At 37.8% G+C, this 22,237-nt stretch overlaps 1 protein-coding gene and 1 long non-coding RNA gene across 11 annotated transcripts in view; one reads left to right on the top strand and one right to left on the bottom strand.

Moving 5' to 3' along the window:
• LOC101740770 (uncharacterized) overlaps positions 1-22,237 on the bottom strand; it is a 41,152-nt gene that overhangs the window by 12,686 nt on the left and 6,229 nt on the right. The window lies entirely within an intron of this gene.
• The window catches only part of LOC101744927 (kinesin-like protein Klp68D), a 42,266-nt gene that overhangs the window by 14,531 nt on the left and 5,498 nt on the right, over positions 1-22,237 (top strand). For all 4 annotated transcript variants that reach the window (XM_062672227.1, XM_038015268.2, XM_038015267.2 and 1 more), the window contains 2 exons: positions 998-1,270; positions 8,000-8,193. In XM_062672227.1, coding sequence (XP_062528211.1) covers positions 998-1,270; positions 8,000-8,193 — 467 coding nt within the window. The remainder of the gene's footprint in view (positions 1-997; positions 1,271-7,999; positions 8,194-22,237) is intronic.

Here is a 22,237-nt window from a genome sequence, read left to right as displayed (position 1 = left end):
GCTGGCGTGCTGGCGTGCTGGAAACATTGTTCGAACGAAATAAAACATATTTATGTGTTTGTGTGTTGTTTGATCACCTTTTGTTCGGAAATAATACACATTGTGGTTCGCACTGGACCGTAATTGTCGCACAGGGCTGTTGTATAGACGGTTTCAACTCTTTAAATATTTCATTAAGATTTTTACCAATTATTCACGCTTTGGTCTCTTTTTTTCTATTTCGTATCGGGTCTTTGAACAGCCACCGATGCGAGAAGTTATCCAAGCTTTTTACCAATAGGTATGCTGAGAAATCGCTCGGCTTGAGACAAAGTCCTTGTCTCAACAATACTTCGACGATTCTACAGTTCAAAACGGAATACATAATTGTCCAGCGATGGCAATGTGTGGGGATATGGAACTGACCCGCGCACTCATAAGCCGTCTTATAATTCGTATATATTGATATGTACAGCCCTACAGTATAATTAGTAACGAACACAACATCAGTGAGTCAAGGCTACGCTTGGTGCTTCTCGGCACGTCGTGACGTCACTGTTCACAACGACATGTTTCTGTTACATGTACACCGTTTAAACATTACAGTTATCGGTCCACCCGCTGGAGAGCTCACCGTCGCTCATGGTCATCAGTGATGTGATAGGGTCACGGCTGCCAATCATTTTATTTTTGTAGTGAAGTCTTAATATTGAAGTCGAGATTAGTCATCGGCATTGTGAGCGCGAGGTCAGCTCATTAACAAATCGATTAGATTTCTTGTAGACCGCTCTTATCGGAAATACATTATCAATTATCGTTCGTTACTATAGTATAGTACGTTTTAGGAATTAACTAAATTAAATTATATTTTTATGTACTCAACTTTTTTTTAAATTATAAACTTAAGATGTAAGATGTGAATCGCTGAACGTAGACCTCGCCCCGGGGCAGGAAAAATGGAAGTGCATCTAGACTCTTCTATGCGAACGCATGTTTTTAGTTGTTTTTGTTATTGCAGGTACGTCCCCTGGTCGCGTCGGTACTGGACGGATTCAATGGCTGCGTGTTCGCTTACGGACAGACGGGCACCGGCAAGACGCACACGATGGAGGGTACCCCCGACCACGAGGGAGTCATCCCGCGAGCCTTCCGACACATATGGGCGCACATCGAGAATAACGCCTCTCCTGATGTCACGCATCTGGTATCCTGCTCCTACGTCGAACTGTACTTAGAGGACGTACGGGATCTGCTATCGAAGGACTGCAAGAAACTGACCATTAGAGGACAGGTATGTATCGCGCGGCACATACATTCAATATCTCGTATTCGCTCGGGTGCTGCCAGGCAGGCGACCTCGCGATACGTCGGCTTCAATTCGTCCGTGAGCTTATTTACCGGAACATTACGTGCTACTTATCAGTAACGTTTTTTTTCAATGCTTTTTTTTTCTAACTACACTTAAATATCACGTAATTGATTTTGGCTGTGAAGAAAATGAAGCGTTTGCCGATGCCTGTGAACTTAAATCTTAAGGTCGAAATTTAAATTATAAGTGGCTCAGCTATTTTCAGTATTTACTCTTAATCAACACAGTTATTGTTTTAAAATCTTACGGTTGCCGTAACACATGACCTTGAGACTCACCTTTAAGGCTGAAGTGTAGTAGCTGAAGGTCCACCCGCTGCTGTATCGTTACTGGACTCTTCAGTACACTCAACGTAGGAGTTAGATGGGTAGATGAAATAATTACTTAGATATTTAGATAATACAGCCAATGCTGATAGTAGTGGGTGCCATGGCCGCGTCTCCCGGCAGACAGACATGTGATCATTTACTGGTGATAGGACCTCTTGTGAGTCCGCACGGATAGGTACTACCATCCTCCCTATTTCAGCCGTGAAGCATTACGGTTTGAAGGGTGGGGCAGTCGTTGTACTGTTAAAACTGAGACCTTAGAACTCACGTCTCAAGGTGGGCGGCGACATTTATGTTGTAGATGTCTATGGGCTCCGGTAACCACTTGACACCAGGTAGGCTGTGAACTCGTCTACCCACCTAAGCAATAAATAAATAAAAAAGCATTACATTGTGTTTATCCATCATTATGATAGTCATTGTGATTATGTGTTAGATTTTAAATAACTTAGAAAAACTAGTACACGGGTACGTTAGGCGTCTTCCGTATAAAGACACGGACGCTTTCATTCCATTTATCCTATTGGCTCATTCTAATCACATCAAATTTTCTTAAATTAGCTGTCAGTAAAGAAACACGCAATAAAGTACTTATTAAGTGAACGTAACCATTGAAAACCTCTTCCTAACCCAACTCTGGTCCATTATGTGGTATTTGTCAATGAGGGGTAAAAGTTGCGTGTCTCGCAGAGAACACAAGATGAAGCGATGGCGAAACGCGTCGCATTAGAGTGGACGCTTCTGTTGTTTGTTTCGTATATTGTATAATCGGGACAGTAGCGACCACAGACAGAACCTTAACGATTGACATACAGCAAACCGTCAGGTCACGCGTCGTGTCGACTGACAACATTCACGTCACCCTTTGAGTCGAATGTTTCAGATCTATTTAATTGATGATTATTTTTAGTGTTTTCTGTAGTGGTGACGATTTGAGAGGAACGACAATAATTTCTTGCCGGATCTTCTTACGGGTCAGGATTCCAATACAGTAGTATGCATTCTCGAAGCAGGTGCCCTCGATCTGTCAGGCCTGACGGCTTCACGGCAAACCACGAACCCGGGCGGGTTCAAAAGTCGTCCTACTACCAGCAATTCCGCAAATTATAATTTCGGCAGTTTCATTTTTATTACACCATGTTATTCCTTCACCGTGGAAATCAATCGTGAACATTGTTGGCACCTGTCTGCGGGATTCGAACACCGGCATAGTTTCATCGCCCAATACGAATGTATCGGGCGTCCTATCCTCTAGGCCACGAGGAATTCAAATAATAATATGTATTTGATCAAGGAACTGATAGTGTAATCTAAATACCCTTATCGAATACCTTTATGAAGAATCGTTACGAAATTTACAATAAAAATACTTTAAATTCATTTAAAGTCTTAATCTTATTTTATTTGCGAAACGTATGTAGTAGGTACTTCAGTTATAAACATTGATCTCTGGAGCTAATCGCGCGGACACAGTAATAGCTACGTAATTATTTTATCGATATCGTAATTATCTACGTGATAAACTTGTTTTATAATAAACGATTATTTTAAAGTGTTAGGTGAGGCGGTATTTTATCCTTTGAAAGCTAACGCAAAATTGAGTTATTATGTTTTACAACCGATTTTAATTGTTATATCAAATAATTAAAATAAAAAACTGTGGTATAAATTCTATATGACCACGTGTCAAACTATTTAGCACTGTGTTCGTACCGACAGCGTTTTCTGTTGTCCCCCTTTAAACGTTTTAAATTTTTTAAGATCTTCTATTTGAGACGAATTTTCCAGAAGTGCTTCGAAATCGATAATTCGATAAAATCGATTTCGTAAACTATCCAACAGCACCCGTTTTACGTTTCTGTTGATGTCATCTCTCCGTTGAACAGTAACAATGAGCTTGAACAGCTGGCGTCGTTCCCGGGCGACGCGACTGCTTGTTACACTATCACATCGGATTAATACCCCCATTACGTAACCTAACGACTGTTAAATTGTTCCAATAAACATATTTTACTTCTCTTAGCTTCTTTTTTGTGTTACAAATCGATTGTTGAATATTTTTGTAGGTTGTTTGACTTCATAACTACTCTGAAATAAGCAAAGTTGTCAAAGAGATTAGTGCTTGGGTGTTCTCTGGGTGATTGTGGCTATGGGTGATTCAGCCCGGTTAAATTTTATATATTAAGAGTACAGTTTTTTTTAGAAAACTTAAAATCCATCGTTTTACTAAACCTAAGACTAGATTCTACTCAATTAATATTGGATTCCATGACAACTGTTAAAGTTTGACACTAAAATTTTTCAATGTATATTTTGTATCATAATCGTCATAATCGGTTGCTCTTGGCAGAGCAGTCCTGGTCATGTGGAATTCTTGCTCATTAAAGCCTTGACAGATGTTTTCCATAGTTTGCGAACCGAGGCCTGGCGCACACACTCGTTAAGTGGGGTTTCAGTAAGGTCTTTCACCTGATCAGTCCAACGCATGGGGATTCGTCCACGAGATCTCTTACCATTGACCCTACCCTGAACAACAAGTTTCTCGATAGACTCTGCTGGCCGACGATAATACATGAAATAAATACACGAACTAGAAACTCAGTATTAAATCCTACTTTAAGGCCTAAAGGGGATTGCCCACTCTCCATAGTGTGCTAGGCCCAAGATGGACATCATATATTACTATAAAAATGTACTGATTCAAATTCTTAAATGTATTGGATATCTAAAAAATATATTGAAATTGACGCCACTATTATAAAAAATATAATAAAAATAAAAACTCGTTTTGAGGTTAATTTTCTATATAAATAAGTGTCGGATTATGAGATACTTCAAGAACTTTTCTTTTCTTAATGTTAAAGATGTTCCTAATGTATTTTTATCCAATAGGGTATAAAAACACACTTAATTCTTTAAATATCTATATTTTCTTCATCTTCATACACAATTAGTATCATCTAAAAATAGCAAAGGAGAGCATATACACGGTTTTAAATCTCGGTCAGGGTAAAACCACAATTCACACAATGTTTTTTAGTCGTAGTATGAAACGTTATTGATAAAAGTAAAATAAATCGAAGAAAAATCAAAACACATCCATTTTGTACGCAAGCACAACACCACAAGCAGCAAGCGAAGTATCAGTCAGTCAGATTAAATTCAGTGTTGTCAGTATAAAGAAAAATAATTACAAGAAATTCATATATCGATTTTTTTTAATAACCGATAATTGATTTATATCTTAATCTTTTTTTACGAGTACACATTATTTTTTATGTTTTTGTTTTAGTTGTACATATTTAAATAACAATACTAGTAAAGTTTTTTTTATTGCTTAGATGGGTGGGAGAGCTCACAGCCACCCTGGTGTTGCTAAGTGGTTACTCGAGCCCACATACATCTACAACGTAAATGCGCCACCCACCTTGAGATATAAGTTCTAAGGTCTCAAGTATAGTTACAAGTTAAAGTCCAATGGGTATGTCTTCGATGTTATTTTATGTGCATAAAATCCATTAAAATCGTTTGATTAATGATAATACTTAAAATGATTTATTTATATGTTTTATTTATATACTCAAAATATTTACTTCATACGTAAAAGGATTTGAAGCTGGCAATATTTTTCCCGCAAAAATAAAAATCCTTGTTTTTTTCAATAGAGTTACTTTTTTTAAACTACTTATTGTAAACTATAGTGGCGCTTATTTGCAAGAAAGTAAATGCATATTTATTTATGACAAAATTAATGCACTAAGTATTTTTTCTATAATCTATTGTCCGCTTTGGGCCTAAAATGGGCCATCCCCTTTGAATATTAGATGAACTCTAGAGATTGTAACAATGAGATCACGTGGCCTATCCACTTGCTTGATGCGTCGCGCCGTGGCGCTGGACACTAGGTCGAGGTCAATGGCATAATCAATTATAATGTTGTACAACGATGTTTATGGTCATTTTTTCAGCACAACAAAAGCTTCAAATTTTTCGTTTAGGTTTCTATTGAAATTAGACATGATTATTGTAGCATCCCCTCGTCCGGTTTCTTTCGAAATAATTCGTTATTTTGGGTCAAAACTATTATCAAAGCCAACCTAAGAAAGTGGTTAGATAATAAGTAGTACGTAATAACTTAAAATATAAAAAATATAAACATGCGTTATACTTCCGATAGCCACACTCCGAGCCAGACTGAAGTATTTAGAGTCTAGACTAGAACTTTTAACAAATTAAAATAGAACACGCGACGTTTGACTGGAAATTCAATGTGACTATCGAGTATCGTTCTCCACTCCTACTTTTAAGTTCTCTTTGATTTCAAATCGTCAGGAATAATTGCAAAAATACTTCGAATAAAATCTTAGTCATGGAATATATGGTAATTTTTTTTAAATTCATTATTTTAAATATACAATAATAATCTTCTTTCTTCTTAATAATAATTTCTTATGAAGATATGCAATTAAACCTTCGTCAGACACTGTCTCCCGATTTTGTGTAAAAATATCTTAATCCCCCTGTACTCACAAGGTCTATATGTTCAATTATTAACCCACTGACTTTCACAACGGATCCGATCCTGTGGTAGATTCTGGAAAGCACCGCTCTTCTTGGTTAGCACACTCGTTCAGGTTGAGCCTGTGAGCTCACCTATCAGCCAGTGCGTAGCTGGAATAGTCCCCAATAGGCTACCGGTGAACAGTTAGGATTTTTTAAAAATATATTTACGCAATTTAAATCAGAACTACAGCTTAATGTATCATTAATTATATAGTATATTCATGAACCGTTAAAAAGATCGCGTGCTTCAGTGTTTGCTTCAATATAGCATCGTGAATTCCCATTAAATATTTATCCAACGACCGCACACGTGTAGGTAATTACGACCGCGACGCGGACTCTGAAAACGAAAGTGACCCGACAAGCCACACATTTGTTATTTTCTGAGCTACACATCAACTGTTGGTGTTTACGCATTGTTGTGCGTTAATATAATTAGACGCTTGAATATTAATAAGGAATATGAGTTTTAGTTTAAATAAACAGTTTCTCGGGCTTTGAACCACTGGTATGATTTCTCATCGGTATTCCTTAACAAGTTCCCACGCAATACATCACTGATTTACGATGTTAGTGATACGCTGACAATATATTATTAATATCAATAAAAAAGTCGTCGTGGCCTAGAGGATAAGACGTCCGGTGCATTCGTACCTAACAATGCACCGGTGTTCGAATCCCGCAGGCGGGTATCAATTTTTCTACGTTAAATACGTGCTTAACAAATGTTCACGATTGACTTCCATGGTGAAGGAATAACATCGTGTAATAAAAATTAAATTAAAAATTATAATTTGCGTAATTAGGTACTGGTGGCGGGACGTCTGAGTCTACGCGGGTAGGTACTACCTACTAGGTACCACCACTCTGCTTATTTCTGCCGTGAAACAGTAATGAGTTTCGGTTTGTAGGGCGGGGCAGCCGTTGTACTGTATCTACTATAAAACTGAGACCTTAGAGCTCATATCTCAAGGTAGGTGGCATCATTTACGTTGTAGATGTGGCTGTAGATGGGGGGCTCCGGTAACTAAACACCACGTGGGCCGTGAGCTCGTTCACATACCTAAGCAGTAAATAAATAAAAAATACGTTATCATGAAATAATACATGTCTTAAGACGGGTTTGCGACACCCTTAACATTATCTTAAAGTTGTACTTAACATGATACTGGATACGTGTCTGACCTCATGTAGCAGGATTAGGGCAAGACGACGGATTCTCTAAAATAGGTACCTACAGCTCTTAATTAATTAGAAGTCTGCAATTATTTCCTGAACACAATCCATTATACAACAGCCCGTTATATACGATCATATTGTTATGCAACGCCAGGTGACTCATGCGATGCCTACTGATCTTCACTTTTGTTTAAAAATTTATTTAACTGGTAACATATTATAATGATAATGAATTTAAAAGAAAAAATATTGTGTTATGTTTTATTGAAATTACAAAGTACGTCACTAAATACTACATATTTATGGGACTAATTTATCGATTTCAAAAGACAGATTGTGAGGGTTTCATATTCATCTTTAGGTCGCAAAGCTATTATGCATTTAAAGAATAGGTTTGTATTTGTGACATAAATAGACTTGTCCGTAATACTGACTTACTGACCCACACTGGCTTGGGTTCAGCCTCCAATTACATCAGACGAGACGGTCGGACGCTGGTACCGTACCTGCAGGAGGGCAGGCGTGCTGGCGTCGGACCACGAGCTTGTGCGCCACGTACCTACCTAGTGTTGGTTGACAGGAGCTGAACGGTTTCTACATCCCGGAGATGACGTCAATTGTGTGCAAGTCCGCGGCGGAGATGGTGCGCGTGATGCGAGCCGGCAACAAGCACCGCGCCGCCGGCCGCACCGACATGAACGAGCACTCGTCCAGAAGCCACGCCGTGTTCCTCGTCACCGTCGAGACGGCCCACAGGAAGACTAATCGAATACGGTCAGTGCCTCCTCTTGGTATACCCGACATATACCTACCTACCCGTGACATACCCGATCCTGTAGACCGAATGGTAAACAGTCGACGTCGCCCAAAGCACGTCATTACGGATTCTCCCGATCCATTAACGGTGCTTTTAGGTACCACAAGCACCGGTCACCGTCCTCGCCGAACCCGTCGCTTGCGACGAAGGGCTCAACGAGCGAATTAACCCATAAACACAGCCCACTGAGTTTCTCGCCGGATCTTCTCAGTCGGTCGCATTTCCGTTCCAGTGGTAGATTCAGCGAAGCACTGCTCTTGCTAGGGTCAGGGTTGGCAACACTCCGGTTTTAGCCCCGTAAGCTCACCTACTAGTTAAGGTTACGCTGAAATAGCCTCTCAAGGCTATCAGCTTAGGTAGGGAAAAAAACCCCTCTTGGTATAGAATGTCGGAATTGCGGATCCCTCGCAAGCGGTGAGTCGGTCCGCCCACACTCTGATCCTACTGCAAGAACTCGACCAGCAACTTACAAAACTAACCGCCAGTACTGCCGACAAACCCGCAAAATTATAATTTACCTAATTACTTTTAGCAGGACGTCTTGTGAGTCCGCGCGGATAGGTACCCTGCCTATTTCTGTCGTGAAGCAGTAATGCGTTTCGGTTTAAAGAGTAGGGCAGCTGTTTTACTGTAAAAAGTGAGACCTTAGAACTTGTATCTTAAAGTAGGTGGCATATACGTTGTAGATGTCTATGGGCTCCAGTAACCACTTAAAACCAGGTGGGCTGTGAGCTCTTCTACCCATCTATGCAATAAATAAATAAAATAGATAACTAGTGAAATGTATTCGTTTACTGAAATCGTAATGAAATTTATTTTGTTCTCGTGTATTGAGTCTGAAAGTCTCATAGTCTATTGGTATTAATGATATAAGGCTCGTGTGATGAGCTCAACTGCTAAACAATATCAACCCTTTCGCAAACGGATTACATCATTAATTTGCAAGTTTAGTTTCAGTACATACATTTAGTATAATTTTATTAGCCTCACCTAATGGGATTGTGAGTCGAATTGAACTTATTGCTCTGTGCCGTATTGATTTGAATATTTGCCAGCGTTTATATGTAATTGAGCTGATAAATACTTGTGCCATGAGTGTTTAGAATATCGTTGTATCGGGTCGCTGGTTCGCGTTCGGCTTGCACCGCGCCCCTTGCATGGGTACGACTAAACTCATCAAGTTTGCTCCAACTCGATGTGTCTTACTCAGTACTATCTATAAAACTAGTTTTGTTTTGTTGTAACTATTACTTAAAACCTAATCGTGTACCAATTTGTTAAGCCTTCAAGACGATAGAACCATGTTAAATGCACGCAAATTATTTGAATTGTGTAAGAATGTCTGCAGTGCCGTCAAGACCTACCCATGCATTGTATGTGTCACTCGTATCTGCCTGAACTCTTGATTTAAAATCCAATTATCGTACCTCTAATTATCAAACTTATTCGACGTTTCCGTCGGCATAGAGCTGTGTTACTCATCCCACGTCTGCGAAAATTTTTTGATCTAGACTAATTTGTATTCGTCATAGTCTAGGAAATTTTATTGTTTTAAATGTCAAATGGGAAGTTACAATTCTGGAATCGGCAGTGATTAGGGACTAAGTGTGTTGATAACACGCCAGGTTTGTTGATTTAACTACACCGCAAATAATTGAATTCAGTGCAGAGACTATTACAACTCTGGACTAATAGTTTCGCTAATATGTATTATGTTCTTTTTCATCTCACCAATTGATGATAATAACATAACAGTAGACAATTCGAGCAATAATTGAAGAGATACGCGCACTGCCGCTGTTTGTTAAAAAATACAAATAAATGATTTAATAATTACGAAATAAATTATATTTCTACTAATCCAAGATCCAAATTAACTTTAGCGACAATTGGCGACTAGAAATACTCATGAGCCTATAGAACGTACGATAAGGTGTGCGCGAGGGTAGACCGGGGGCAAACACCGTGGTACCGATGCAAACATAATGTACTTAGTGGTATATCAGCACGTAGGCTACGGCTCTCCTGTTCATGGTTTCCTGTTCACATGAGAATGGCTAGTTGCCGTTGTCTCACGCGGTCAGCGTCACATGTATCGTATTGTACTAGTAGATACTCATGGACGCTTCGCGACAGAAATGAGTATATAACCTACCAACAGCACAAAAATGAATATGCAATTTTACAACAACTAGTGTTCGACTGATGACAGAGATTCGACCATAATAATTACTGAAACGTCAAAATTTGTTTACATTCCATTCTTTTTGTATTATATAATTATTTTCTACTGTTTGTTAAGGCCTTTATGAAAGAAAAATCGGAAATATTTTTATTAATCCTATTATAGATGTAGGTAACGAAATGGCTGTACATACATACATAGATGTATAGATTTCACGAGTTTGATTCTATTACACGATGTGGTGCTCTCTCATTTTCGTGAAATATGGCATGTGCCCTAAGTTGTGTTCAGATAAATGTGATATGTAGGCGAGGGTAATCGAAGTAGCGTTTCGGTTGAGGTCGTCGTTGGGGGAACACGAGAGGGAACAGCTAATGAAGTTCGTGTCTTGTGTTGGGTGCAATGACCCTTTTGCTATTGATCGGCTCCCTTGCAACTGTAGCGTCTTGTACGCACGAACGGACGGCTTGTGTGGCGGCTGCTATGTAACTGTCACCGGCACGAGACGATCCTGAATTCAGTGTAGTTCAAATACATATCAATACATATATATTTAAACAAGGCAAGCGAAGGTTTTTAAAATTAATTTTAATATGGGCAGAATTTTTCAGTTTTTGTATTGCTGATTCTATATTCTCCGTAGTGGTAGGTGTAAATTGAGGCATTAATTTAGTGATGATGTATCCCACTTCTCATTCCTCGCGCGCATTACGTGTTCAGCCTTCAGTACTGTTGCTTGTCGTTTTAAGATTGTAACCACATCAGCAGATTTAATGTTAATGTGAATTAGTTTATTGCGTTTGAGGGTATCAGAACATGGTGAAATTTGAAGACTTTAATTTTGGTATCTGTTCTGGCTTCTGGAGTGATGATGAAGATTCTAGGTAGGTAGAACTAAAAGTACTAATCATTTTCAATTTAGTCTTAAAATTTTAATAGACTCAGAGATCGATACTCTTAATTTAACACGTTTTATTAGGTTAGTCTGTATATATCATTATTGTTTTTTACCTACCCATTCGCTGGTTCCAACTACGCCCGGGCGGGTAGGCGAGCTCACGGCCTCGATCTGAAAAAAAATTCTAACACTAGCCCTATCAAGAACAGTGCTTTTCAGTATCTATCGGATATCGGATCGGAATCGCGACCTACTGTGCGCGACCCACACGCGAAGAGAAACAAAGTGGGCTGTGTTTATGGGCTAGTTCGCTCGTCGAACTCTTCGTCGGGATTAACGGGTTCGACGAGGACGATGAAGGTGCTTGAAGAGCCTAAAATACTGAGAGTGGAACCGGGAGTTCCGACAAAACATTTTTCTGGAGACAAGGGCTTTACGTGGCCCCGTCGCATCGATCGGATAAGTAATTAGCAGCAGCCACAATAAGAGGGTTATCGTGCCGCTTTGTCGAAGTAACGTTCTGACGCGACCTTAAGATACTATCAGTATGAATGTGACGTGTATGTAACGGAATCTTTCAAGGTTATCTTCACTAACTTCAAAACCTCCAACTAAGTTGAAATTTTGCAAACGACGACTAATAACAACATTAATTTCATTACTTTTGCCTAATATTCTGACTTAGGATCACCGGGATAAGAAATAAGTTATTTTATTGTTTAGCTCAGCTTGCTATCAAAACGTGACGTTAAATTTTAAAATCTATATATTTATAATTAAAACTATTTGCACGATGTAATCTCGCGTTTTTTATTGTCATTTTAATATACGATGGGACACACGAGATCACTATATTATTTGCGATGATTCGAATACTTAACAGGTTTCATCACGTGGTGATTCATTTATTGAAATCGTTAATTAGTCGCTCTCCGCACCAAGATAACGTCTGAAATACTCGACGATTAAAGACTCGGCTAATAGAGATCTCGACTTCATGTCTTCAGGTGCTCGGCGGCATCAACGATTTGGGTTCCGGCGGCCGTTTGTAATCCGCGAAGGAACAAATACATTTTACGGTAGATCTTAATACTGGTGGTAGGACATCTTGTGAGTCCGCACGGGTAGGTACCACCGCCCTGCCTATTTCTGCCGTGAAGCAGTAATGCGTTTCGGTTTGAAGGGCGGGGCAGCCGTTGTACTGTTAAAAGTGAGACCTTAGAACTCATGTCTCAAGGTGGGTGGCGGCATTTACGTTGTATATGTCTATAGGCTCCGGGAATACTTAACACCAGGTGGGCCATGAGCTCGTCCACCTATCTAAGCAATAAAAGATGAACAAAAATATTTTATACAATTAATACATAGATATCGTAATATCTTCGAGCTTCCTCTCAGTCATTCGAACGATTCAATTCAATGCCTCGACTGGTTTGTTGCTAAATAATAAGGCATCGATCATGTCGGGGGGTCACGCGCGCACGTGTTCGAAGTAAAAAACTGAATGTTCTGATATTCTCTAAAAAATTTACAACGGATTTAATGGTATTGCTGCTTGTAAACGATAATGACGTCATTAATACAAGTTTCATCGCATTAATTTTGAGCGTTTGTTTGCTTTTGTGCTTGAGCTCATTTTGTTCTGAAATCCTTTACACTGAAACCTTTGCAGTGAAGTCAGCGGCGCGTAGCTTAACCCACTTTCAGAACGCACTGAGACGCAGTGCACTCTACCCGTATGCAAGATATCTTACTATTGACCAATAATTTGCATTGTAGTTGCGTTGTGTTTACCTTGTAATGTGCATTATGAATAAATACTAGAAATATCATAATGTTTGAATACTGTAACCGCCTGTCCGAGTAATTAGAGCGTGACACTCGTGGATTCTGGTTTTGTGTGTAATATTCAGTTTTGGCGGACTCGACGTCCTATTCACGTCACGCCAACGGATACCTACTCATCAAAACTGCAGACAAACGACATTATATAGGTCACAGCAATGCCTGCACATGGACCATTCCAAACTAGTCAATTTGGAGATTAACGATGGGAATATTTGCGATTGACAGGATATAATAAACCTCTATACGAGTAGATATCACCAAAATCGACAGGCGCTACACTTTCAGTTAGCGCAACACCTACTGTTACGTTGTTATTATTTTATAATTCGTTCGAAGTCAGTCATGAAGATCATCAGATACAAAATGACCACCGTTCAATACCGGTAATCGCAAAGACACATTTGAAGCATACCGAACTATTTAACTTGTACTTTTCAGTTTATATACGTAAGCGTCCGCTCCGGAGTATAGGTAGAGTTAAATAAATTTATCAGCTTCCTTCGGCTCCCTCGTTCGAGTAAGCCTCCGTGCGAGGTCTCCCCATGAAAGGAGATCTCGACGAGTCCTCGCGTGTGAGTAACGACTCGCTTGCGATGCAGCTTGACTCACCCGGGCCCTTGCCTTAAACGAAAACGATGATCTAACTTTTGATCTTTTGGTATTATTTATCTTATAGCATTCTTGAACTTTGTTTGTTGTTGTGTATAATCTGCGAAAATATGTATGTGAAAATTTCAAATAAAATATAAACCCAATTTGTTTTTGTGACTTTCAACATGGGCGTATTTACATTGAGTTTTAGTTATTCGACCGACCGGATGAACAGCATTTGTACACGCGGGTTGAGGGGACATAATACATATTATCATACTTTTCAGCTACATTTATTGCTTCAAGACTTACACGTCCTACATAGACATAAGGACGTATTGATGATATAATGTAGTGTGGTCGTTGAGGGCAGTGGGTCGGCGAGGGCGGTCTAGCGTGAAGGCTTCACGGTGTTCACGCCGCCTTCAGCAGCTCAATAATATTAATGACACATCGCCTCTACACAGATTCGAAGTTAAATGAAACAAATATTAAGAGCGAAGTGCGGTATATTACTGAGACTGAGATATGAGATATTGTCAAAGTAAATTTGACGTGCATTTCTGTTGAATTGCACATATTATACTCATCCAACACATACAAAATAATATGTGTAATCTAATTGCTGGCTTACGATCGGTTATCAATATTCCTGAAAATAATGATATATACAGAAATTGAAGCGTGCTCATGAATGCTCACGACTGTTAACCTATTTAGTGGTGTAGATATATTGCGTACATCATGGGATGATAATTGCGGTGGAACCGTTAACTAGTCTGCCTATTAATAAAAGAAATGATATAATTTAAAATTATGTTAAAACTATCTTCGTATTTATATTAATGTTTTTAGGTTTGTTTGCTTGCTACTTGGCGGTCCATGAAAGATTCTTGTCACCACCACGTACCATACGACAAATTGCGTTCGAGCAGTTGAAGTGCCTAAAATACCTATATTACACGCTGACGTACAAATCACGATCAAACAAAAGGAAAAGTGGTCATTTGATTGACTAGATTATTAACATAATTAAAGTACAAGGGATATTGCAGCAGTAGTTGTATCAATTCCTTTTTGAAGTTAGTAAAATAAGGAAATAATAAATTAAATAAGGACTAAAAGCCGCTTCCCCTCTAAGTTCGCGCCTGACTGCTGACCTTGAAAAACACAATGAGGTGAGCATTCAGAGCGAGCTTGTAGCTTAACGCATTTAAGTGCTGTTTACCTACAATTGTTTGTCGGTGATAGCACCTCACTCCTGGAAAAGATCACAGATCTTACCTTTCATAATTCCTTCCTGTCAAATTTAATCTGTTTGAATTATTTAATATCACTCGTCTTATCAAAGGATGTAAGTAGGATGAAAAGTTGCCTTTTAAAATTTTCTTTCTCGGATGACCTATGGCCACCGGTAGATACGTACTCTTGTTGGCTAGAAAGCTAATGTAAATATCAATATTTACTGTAGTAGATGTTTTTTTTAATTTGCTGGATCAACGGATGAGCACGCGGTCCTCCTGATGTGAAGCGCCTTCCTTGATCCTAATTGACAAAACAACTTGGTGTAGGAATTAAGATGTCAGGTAGGAAACTAGGTATGATACTACTACAGAGGATAAGGAAGTGGAAGCAGCCATGTATGTAATAGGCCTGTCATAGTACCATAAAATACTCTGTGCATACAACATCTATGACACGACCAAGAATCAATTAATAGAATAAACTTTTAAATGAACTTTATTTTTAAACCATAAATGTATATAAAGCCTCAAATGTACCTACAGTCTACAAACTACAAATGTGCGAAAAAGGAAACTTTGATAACGCAACATTATATTTGTTTTACAAACCGTACATAGACTCGTTGAGGTCATTAGTACACACCATAATGTACAAACAGTCGGGCAACGCACACAATAGTTTATGTAATGAACAATTTACACGGTACTTTTGTAAATATTATACTTTGTTATGCAATGTGTAGACAGTTTTTTGACGGAACAAACCGTTGGAATTCTATCATAATATTATGATGATTTGCACGACTAATATTGTTCGGTTTAAAATAAATGTTGCTATCATAATAACATACCTACTGCTGCTCTGTTAAATGACGTCTTTACCAATTTCCAACAAAATGACATAGCAAATTTGCGATTCATTATAATTCCGTCGTCAATAGCAAATCCAGAACCATAATTATCACTTCATACTTTGTCCGTGTGGGCATTATACGGATGTCATTTGGGAGATAGATCCCGATATTATATGTCTCTACATACTTTGGGATAACATGATGTCATCTTTAGAAATAAAATAATGCAAATGGTGATTGGTTCTAATGTATGGATTACTTGGTAATTTATAGGATAAGGTTTAAAAAAATGTTTGTTATAAAATTATGGTATAGACGTCGAGAACACAAGAAAAGGGCAAAAAACTACAGACAAGTCATATAAAAGCGACTTGAGCAAAAATAGATCCGCCCTCGTGTTGTTGCCGAGAGATGTCTTCCATATCACAATGGAGTATTAAGTTACGGCAGCCACTTGACTGCTTTTATATTATAATTTGTTTTTAGGCTATTATATTGTGACACGCGCTCGCTGTCGTTAGCGAAAACTTTACCGTTTGATTTTTCAAATTCTCACTTCTTGTACCAGTATTTATTTAAATCAATCAGCAACTTTAATATGTAGGATTCACCAAACACCCTGTAATCATTCAGGAACTATAAACAAAAAGTCAAAAAAATATCCTGAATGATAAATGTACTACGAATTTTATACTGGTGCGTCCACCAAATTATAACCAAGTAGGTAATTTAAAATGATCTCACACACGAATGATATATGTATACTATACTAACATAGTATATTAATACTTCCTTTAAAGCCAATATTTATACCAATCGTGGGCTGTGAATTCGCACATCGCGAGGGTCAGCCAGCGCGCCGCCAACTGTCGTGACGCGTGGGTCGATAGTACAGCACTACCCTTTTATTATTTTGAGCTTTCATAAAAATATATTAAAATGCTTCTTTAAAGCAATTGTTTCAATCTTATGAGCACTGCCTGTTCGCAAACACACACAAGCAGTCTAGCAAGTCATTCAAAGCAGTTGACGTCACTTTGGTGGTAGTTATTACAGAGTAGAAGAAATCCGGAAAAAACTGAATCACGTTAAGCACATTTTCTAGACAAGCTGGTTTATGTACACGTTCAGAACAACATTCGGACCGTCATTCTACCAAGTGAAATTACCCGCTCGATGGTAAATCTTCTCTTTGTTGTTTCCTACAAAGCTGTTGATTACAGCGCCTTGGTAGTTGGGTTCCATTCACGCTTGAAGTCTATATCTATATTAGAGATATTTACATAAACCCAAGGGTTTAGTAAGTTGACTTATCTCGTATCTGTATGGTTCCGGTACCTACAACAGGAGAAAATCCTATCCTTGAAGGCTTGTTTAGTTGTGGATTTCATTTATTTTAACTATATTTTACCCCAAATTATTATTAAATTGCTAGCAATTTCCCGACCACTCCGGTCTCGAACTAACTCATCTGCTAAATGAATCAATACTTTCAATAAATATCGTGGGTAATTCAGTTAATCCACTGTTTGTTTCCTTTGTCCGTCCTGTATATTTCCGATTAATTAAGTTATCTTGTTAATATTTTATAATTAATTTATACGGAACAAATCGTTGATTAACTAGTGTGTATTTTGTTGTGATACAGGTTGCCTTGTGCATAATGATATAGCGGTAGTCGAAGTATAAATGTAAACATTTACATTGTGGCTGTTGTTGATTCATCGTGTTTTTGAAATGTCAGGTGTTTACTTAATTCTTAAAATCGATTGAGCGTCCTCTAGAGTCCACTGAGAACATACCATGTTACCATAGTAGTGTAGGCCAGGGGTCACCAATTAGTTTCGATCGGGGTCCACGTTCTAAAATATGAAGTGACTATCCCCGCCATCGCGGTACGCACAACATTTTATAGAAAAAAGTATTTATAATGAAAATGCTTATATGTTGACCCAAACAAAGTCAGAAGATTCAAAGCAAATTTTTGTAGTTCTGTATATTTATTAATACACACAAATTTTATCCAGAACTGTACGGGAAATTTCCGTACATACTTGTTGCAAGTTACGTAATGAACTGTGCAAGTTGCACTGTTCTCGCGGTCCGCACAAAATGGGTCGGCGGTCCGCCATTTGGCGACCCCTGATGTAGGCTGTCAACGTACGAGTACGAATAGTTCGTGTGTTGTGTAATATGTAAAACTATATAAAAAAATTATTGCTTAGATGGGTGGACGAGCTCACGCCTCACCTGGTGTTACCGGAATCCATAGACATCTACAACGTATATGCCGCCATCCACCTTGAAATATTAATTCTAATTTTTCAGATTTTACAATACAAATAGAGCTTTACGAATAACACCTATAAACAAGCACCGAAAGTGCTCAAAAAAATTACGTATCATTATTCTAAATGGGCGCGCGTTACCATAATGTAGAGTGACGCGCGGGTGACGTGGACCGTCTCAGGAAGGAAACGATACACATCGACGCAAGCAGACCCATGCATCAATGCGTGCGTAACTACGCAACGTGCTATTGTTATCGTTTACAACCGCAGTACTAAATAAACAGAAAGCTCAAATCGGTAACGCGATGAAGGTCTAAGAAGAAAACAGCAATCGCCAATTAGATTAAATTACCTATCCCAACCTTCAAGTATTTTCCCTGTAAAGGCACAAATTGCAGGAAAACGTGCCGAAATGAAATAGTGTTGTGAAAGTATGAGACAAATATATTTTAAATTTTATTATATGTATTCATTTCAATTTGAGACGGGGAAAGAAATCTTCCTTGAAATGGTATTTATTCATTTTAAATGTGATTAAACTGTTTTATTTATATTTCAAATTGAAAGATAGACTTTGTCCAAGCCTGTTTTTTGAACATGTACCGGTTACATCTTTCGGTAGGATTTTCGGCTTTTAAGAATTTAAATCCTTAAAGATATTAAGAGTAACGAAATTATTGAAACATTTTATTGCCTAGTGTGAAAATGAGGATTTAGTACGTTGGTCGGTGTGCGCAATTGTGTGCAATTGAACACGTCTTATTCATGCTAAACGTGATTTCAGGAACGTGTTGTATCAGTTTTCCGAGAACAATGTTATGTTTAGGAGTCATTTTAGATTTTGAATCATTGTTTTTTCGTATAATGGATACATTCCAGAAAATAAATTTCATGTTAAACTGACACAACTCAATATACACATTAGGTTCACTCACTTCACTTGATCTTGATATGCTCACTTTGAGCTCTCATATGATGGTTTTATTATTTAAATAACAAAAAACAAAAGGCTACAACGATATTGTTTTAAATTAGTTTGTTGAAAACGATCGAAATGTAACCAACCATAATTCCGTAAGAATTAGATTTATTTTCTGTACACTTTCTGTTTTATTTTATTATCGTGTTGACATTTTGAAGGAAAAAACGATTATTTCCAAAAATGTTTTAATGATAACACTAAAACCTTTTCAATGTCTACTAAACAAAAAAAGAAGTAAAAAATATAGGCTGACAAACAGAGAAATCGTTTTCACTTTGCCTATTTATGACAGATTAACATTTGCAACTTGTAAAGATTGTACCAATGATATGACTTTATCCGGAATATTTATAAAAAACGAAAGGAATCTTGAGCCTGAGATTTTTTTTAAATACTTTGGTTACACGAGATAAATCGGCCTGGTATATGCGAATTCAAACAATTTTTAACTTGAAAAATCAATCAGTAATTTGAAATTTATTATCAGTTGATCAAATATTATTATGATCGCGACCTTAATTCATGGGCAACAAGCAGACGTAATTAAATACATGTTGATTTCGCCTGGATTTTATATTAATTTATGATACATTCAATGTTTATATGAAAGTTATTTCATCTATTTGTGGATTGGACAATATCAATTCTAGTTCTGAACCTAGTTCAGGTAGCCAAATGTGGTATTTATAAAAAAGCAATATTATTATTACATTATTTACATCGAGGAGCTCACGGACCAGCGTTGGGTGCTCACGGCCCACAGATACAGCAACAGAAAAGAGTCGTCCTCCTTGTGACGTTAGGCCAACCTATAGCTGTCTGACAACCGTGTAGGCTCATTTTACACTCCATCATCAGTCAATAAGTTAATGTATTGGTCGTAGATCATAAGCCCGTCGCATTTACGAGTCGGGGGATAGTCGCATGATTCGCTGCGAGTGGGTACGTCACATGTTTTGCATTACTCTCAGCTCACGGACATTTCAAGCAGATTCATTGTTTGATAACACAATACTGGTGGTAGGACGTATTGGGAGTCCGCGTGGGTAGGTACCACCACCCTACCTATTTCTGCCGTGAAGCAGTAATGCGTTTCGGTTTGAAGGGTGGAGCAGCCGTTGTACTGTAAAAACTGAGACCTTAGAACTCATGTCTCAAGGTGGTAGATGGGGGCATTTACTTTGTAGATATCTATGGGCTCCGGTAACCACTTAACATCAGGTGGGCCGTGAGCAATAAAAAAAATTGTTCTAAATTTTGGTTTTTAGTACTAATACCTTAGATTGGGATTTTTTTAGAGCTTACAACGTCAATCCTACAAATATCAAATTTGTATGTCGACTGGGAAGAACATGCCCAATTGATCGATAGTACGTCGCACCTGGCAACTAATCAGTTCTTACATTTTATAGACATATAAACCCAAGAAAGTAACATGAGAGATTTTATTATGAGGCTACAATTATTGGTTTATTAAATAAATCTTACGACTGTAACTCTTAATTGTCACTTTCTTTAAAACGGTTATCTGTCTGTGTTCAAATATTACATCGAATAAAATAGTAAAGATTTTTGTGTATCACGGTCACCTCATCCGCAGTGGCAGAACCGAATTTGATGTGATTTGAAATTGTGAAATAAAGGGGCTAACATTTAGTGTCAAACATACAACAAAAATTATTCGAAATAGATTAAAAACAAAACAAAACGCAGCTATATATTTGAGATTTGAGTTTTAACTCGATTACTTTATTATCGGTTTGCTTGGGTACTTATTTATAGTATAATTAAAACAACTTTTGCGCTGTAATCTCTGGTTTCTTTAAACTAATCACGTATACATTTTTTTTAGTTTTATATCCAATCGGGTGATTAATTAAAAACATTGTTTTGATGAAAATAGATTATTTCTTCCAAAAATCACTCATAAAATCACGTAGCAGGTACGATTATAGAATAGAATAACAAGAACGGAAACTAAATACAATGCATAATTATGAAGGTTTGCATTTGAAAACAATTAAATAAATACATTATAATACACAGGTCATATAATATTCTAAAGCTGTTTATTCTCAAGTACCTCTGCCTTTGTTTTATGAAATACCCATTAAAATAAAGAAATAAAGGCCAAATCCTTGGTATTATAATTTCCATTTACATTGAATGTTAAAATGTTTCTGTATTAAAAATCTATCATCAGAATGATGTTCAAAACATCGTTATAGAAATATAATGCATAGTTTTGGTTTCTCATAGCAATAAGTGTGAGAACGGAACACAAGGAGGAAACGTTTAATAGGAGCGCAACTGCCAGCGCGGCGGCGCGAGGCGATGAACGAGTCTAGTGCTCCGATAGTTTAGATATATTGCGCCGGAAGGCATATATGTATATACGTAAGGGACGTCGAGGGGCGCCTAGACTAAAGGCGAGAAGAACCGATCAATGAACTATATACGATCAATTGTTACATGGTTCAGATGCAATTATCAAAAGTATCGTGAAACCCAAATAAGCTTTTTAATTAAGATGTTTTTCAGCCAGGTCAATAATATACCCGTAAAAGGTATAAGGCATATTTTAAAAATGAATCCTCAACCCTCTTTATGGGCCCAATCAAAGAAACGGTGGGCAGGGATTCCATTCCATTCCATCAAAGGCCTTTCAATATACACTGCTTGCGCTCTAATTTTTTTTAAAGGGGAAACGATTTATCCTTGATCCTAGTTTCGGCACGACATCGGAACGATATGACATACCAACAGTGGTTTGAATTAACAAACTTATTGTAAAATTTGATTTAACCACTAAACTAAATGAAGGGACAGCTGTTGCAGATCAGATGCACAATTAAATTTTGATTTAAACTAACCTGCCACACACACTCAACAACACTGTTTTATTTTTTATCAAATGATCGTAACTGTTATTTAATCTAAAAACCCACCGTCAACATAAAGCAAATGTTCGAAACTGATTCTGAAAAGAATTAGATTGCTAGATGAAACAGGCATGAATACAGAAACAAGATTCACAATCTCAACACCAATAAAGCCCAAACACGGGTCCGAATACGGGTCCTGTAATCCATTAAGCAGGTACCGATT

Source organism: Bombyx mori, chromosome 14 (assembly GCF_030269925.1).
Source record: "Bombyx mori chromosome 14, ASM3026992v2".
Classification (NCBI taxonomy): domain Eukaryota; kingdom Metazoa; phylum Arthropoda; class Insecta; order Lepidoptera; family Bombycidae; genus Bombyx; species Bombyx mori.
Note: the sequence above shows the minus strand (reverse complement) of the source record. Positions and strands in the feature narration are given on the sequence as shown.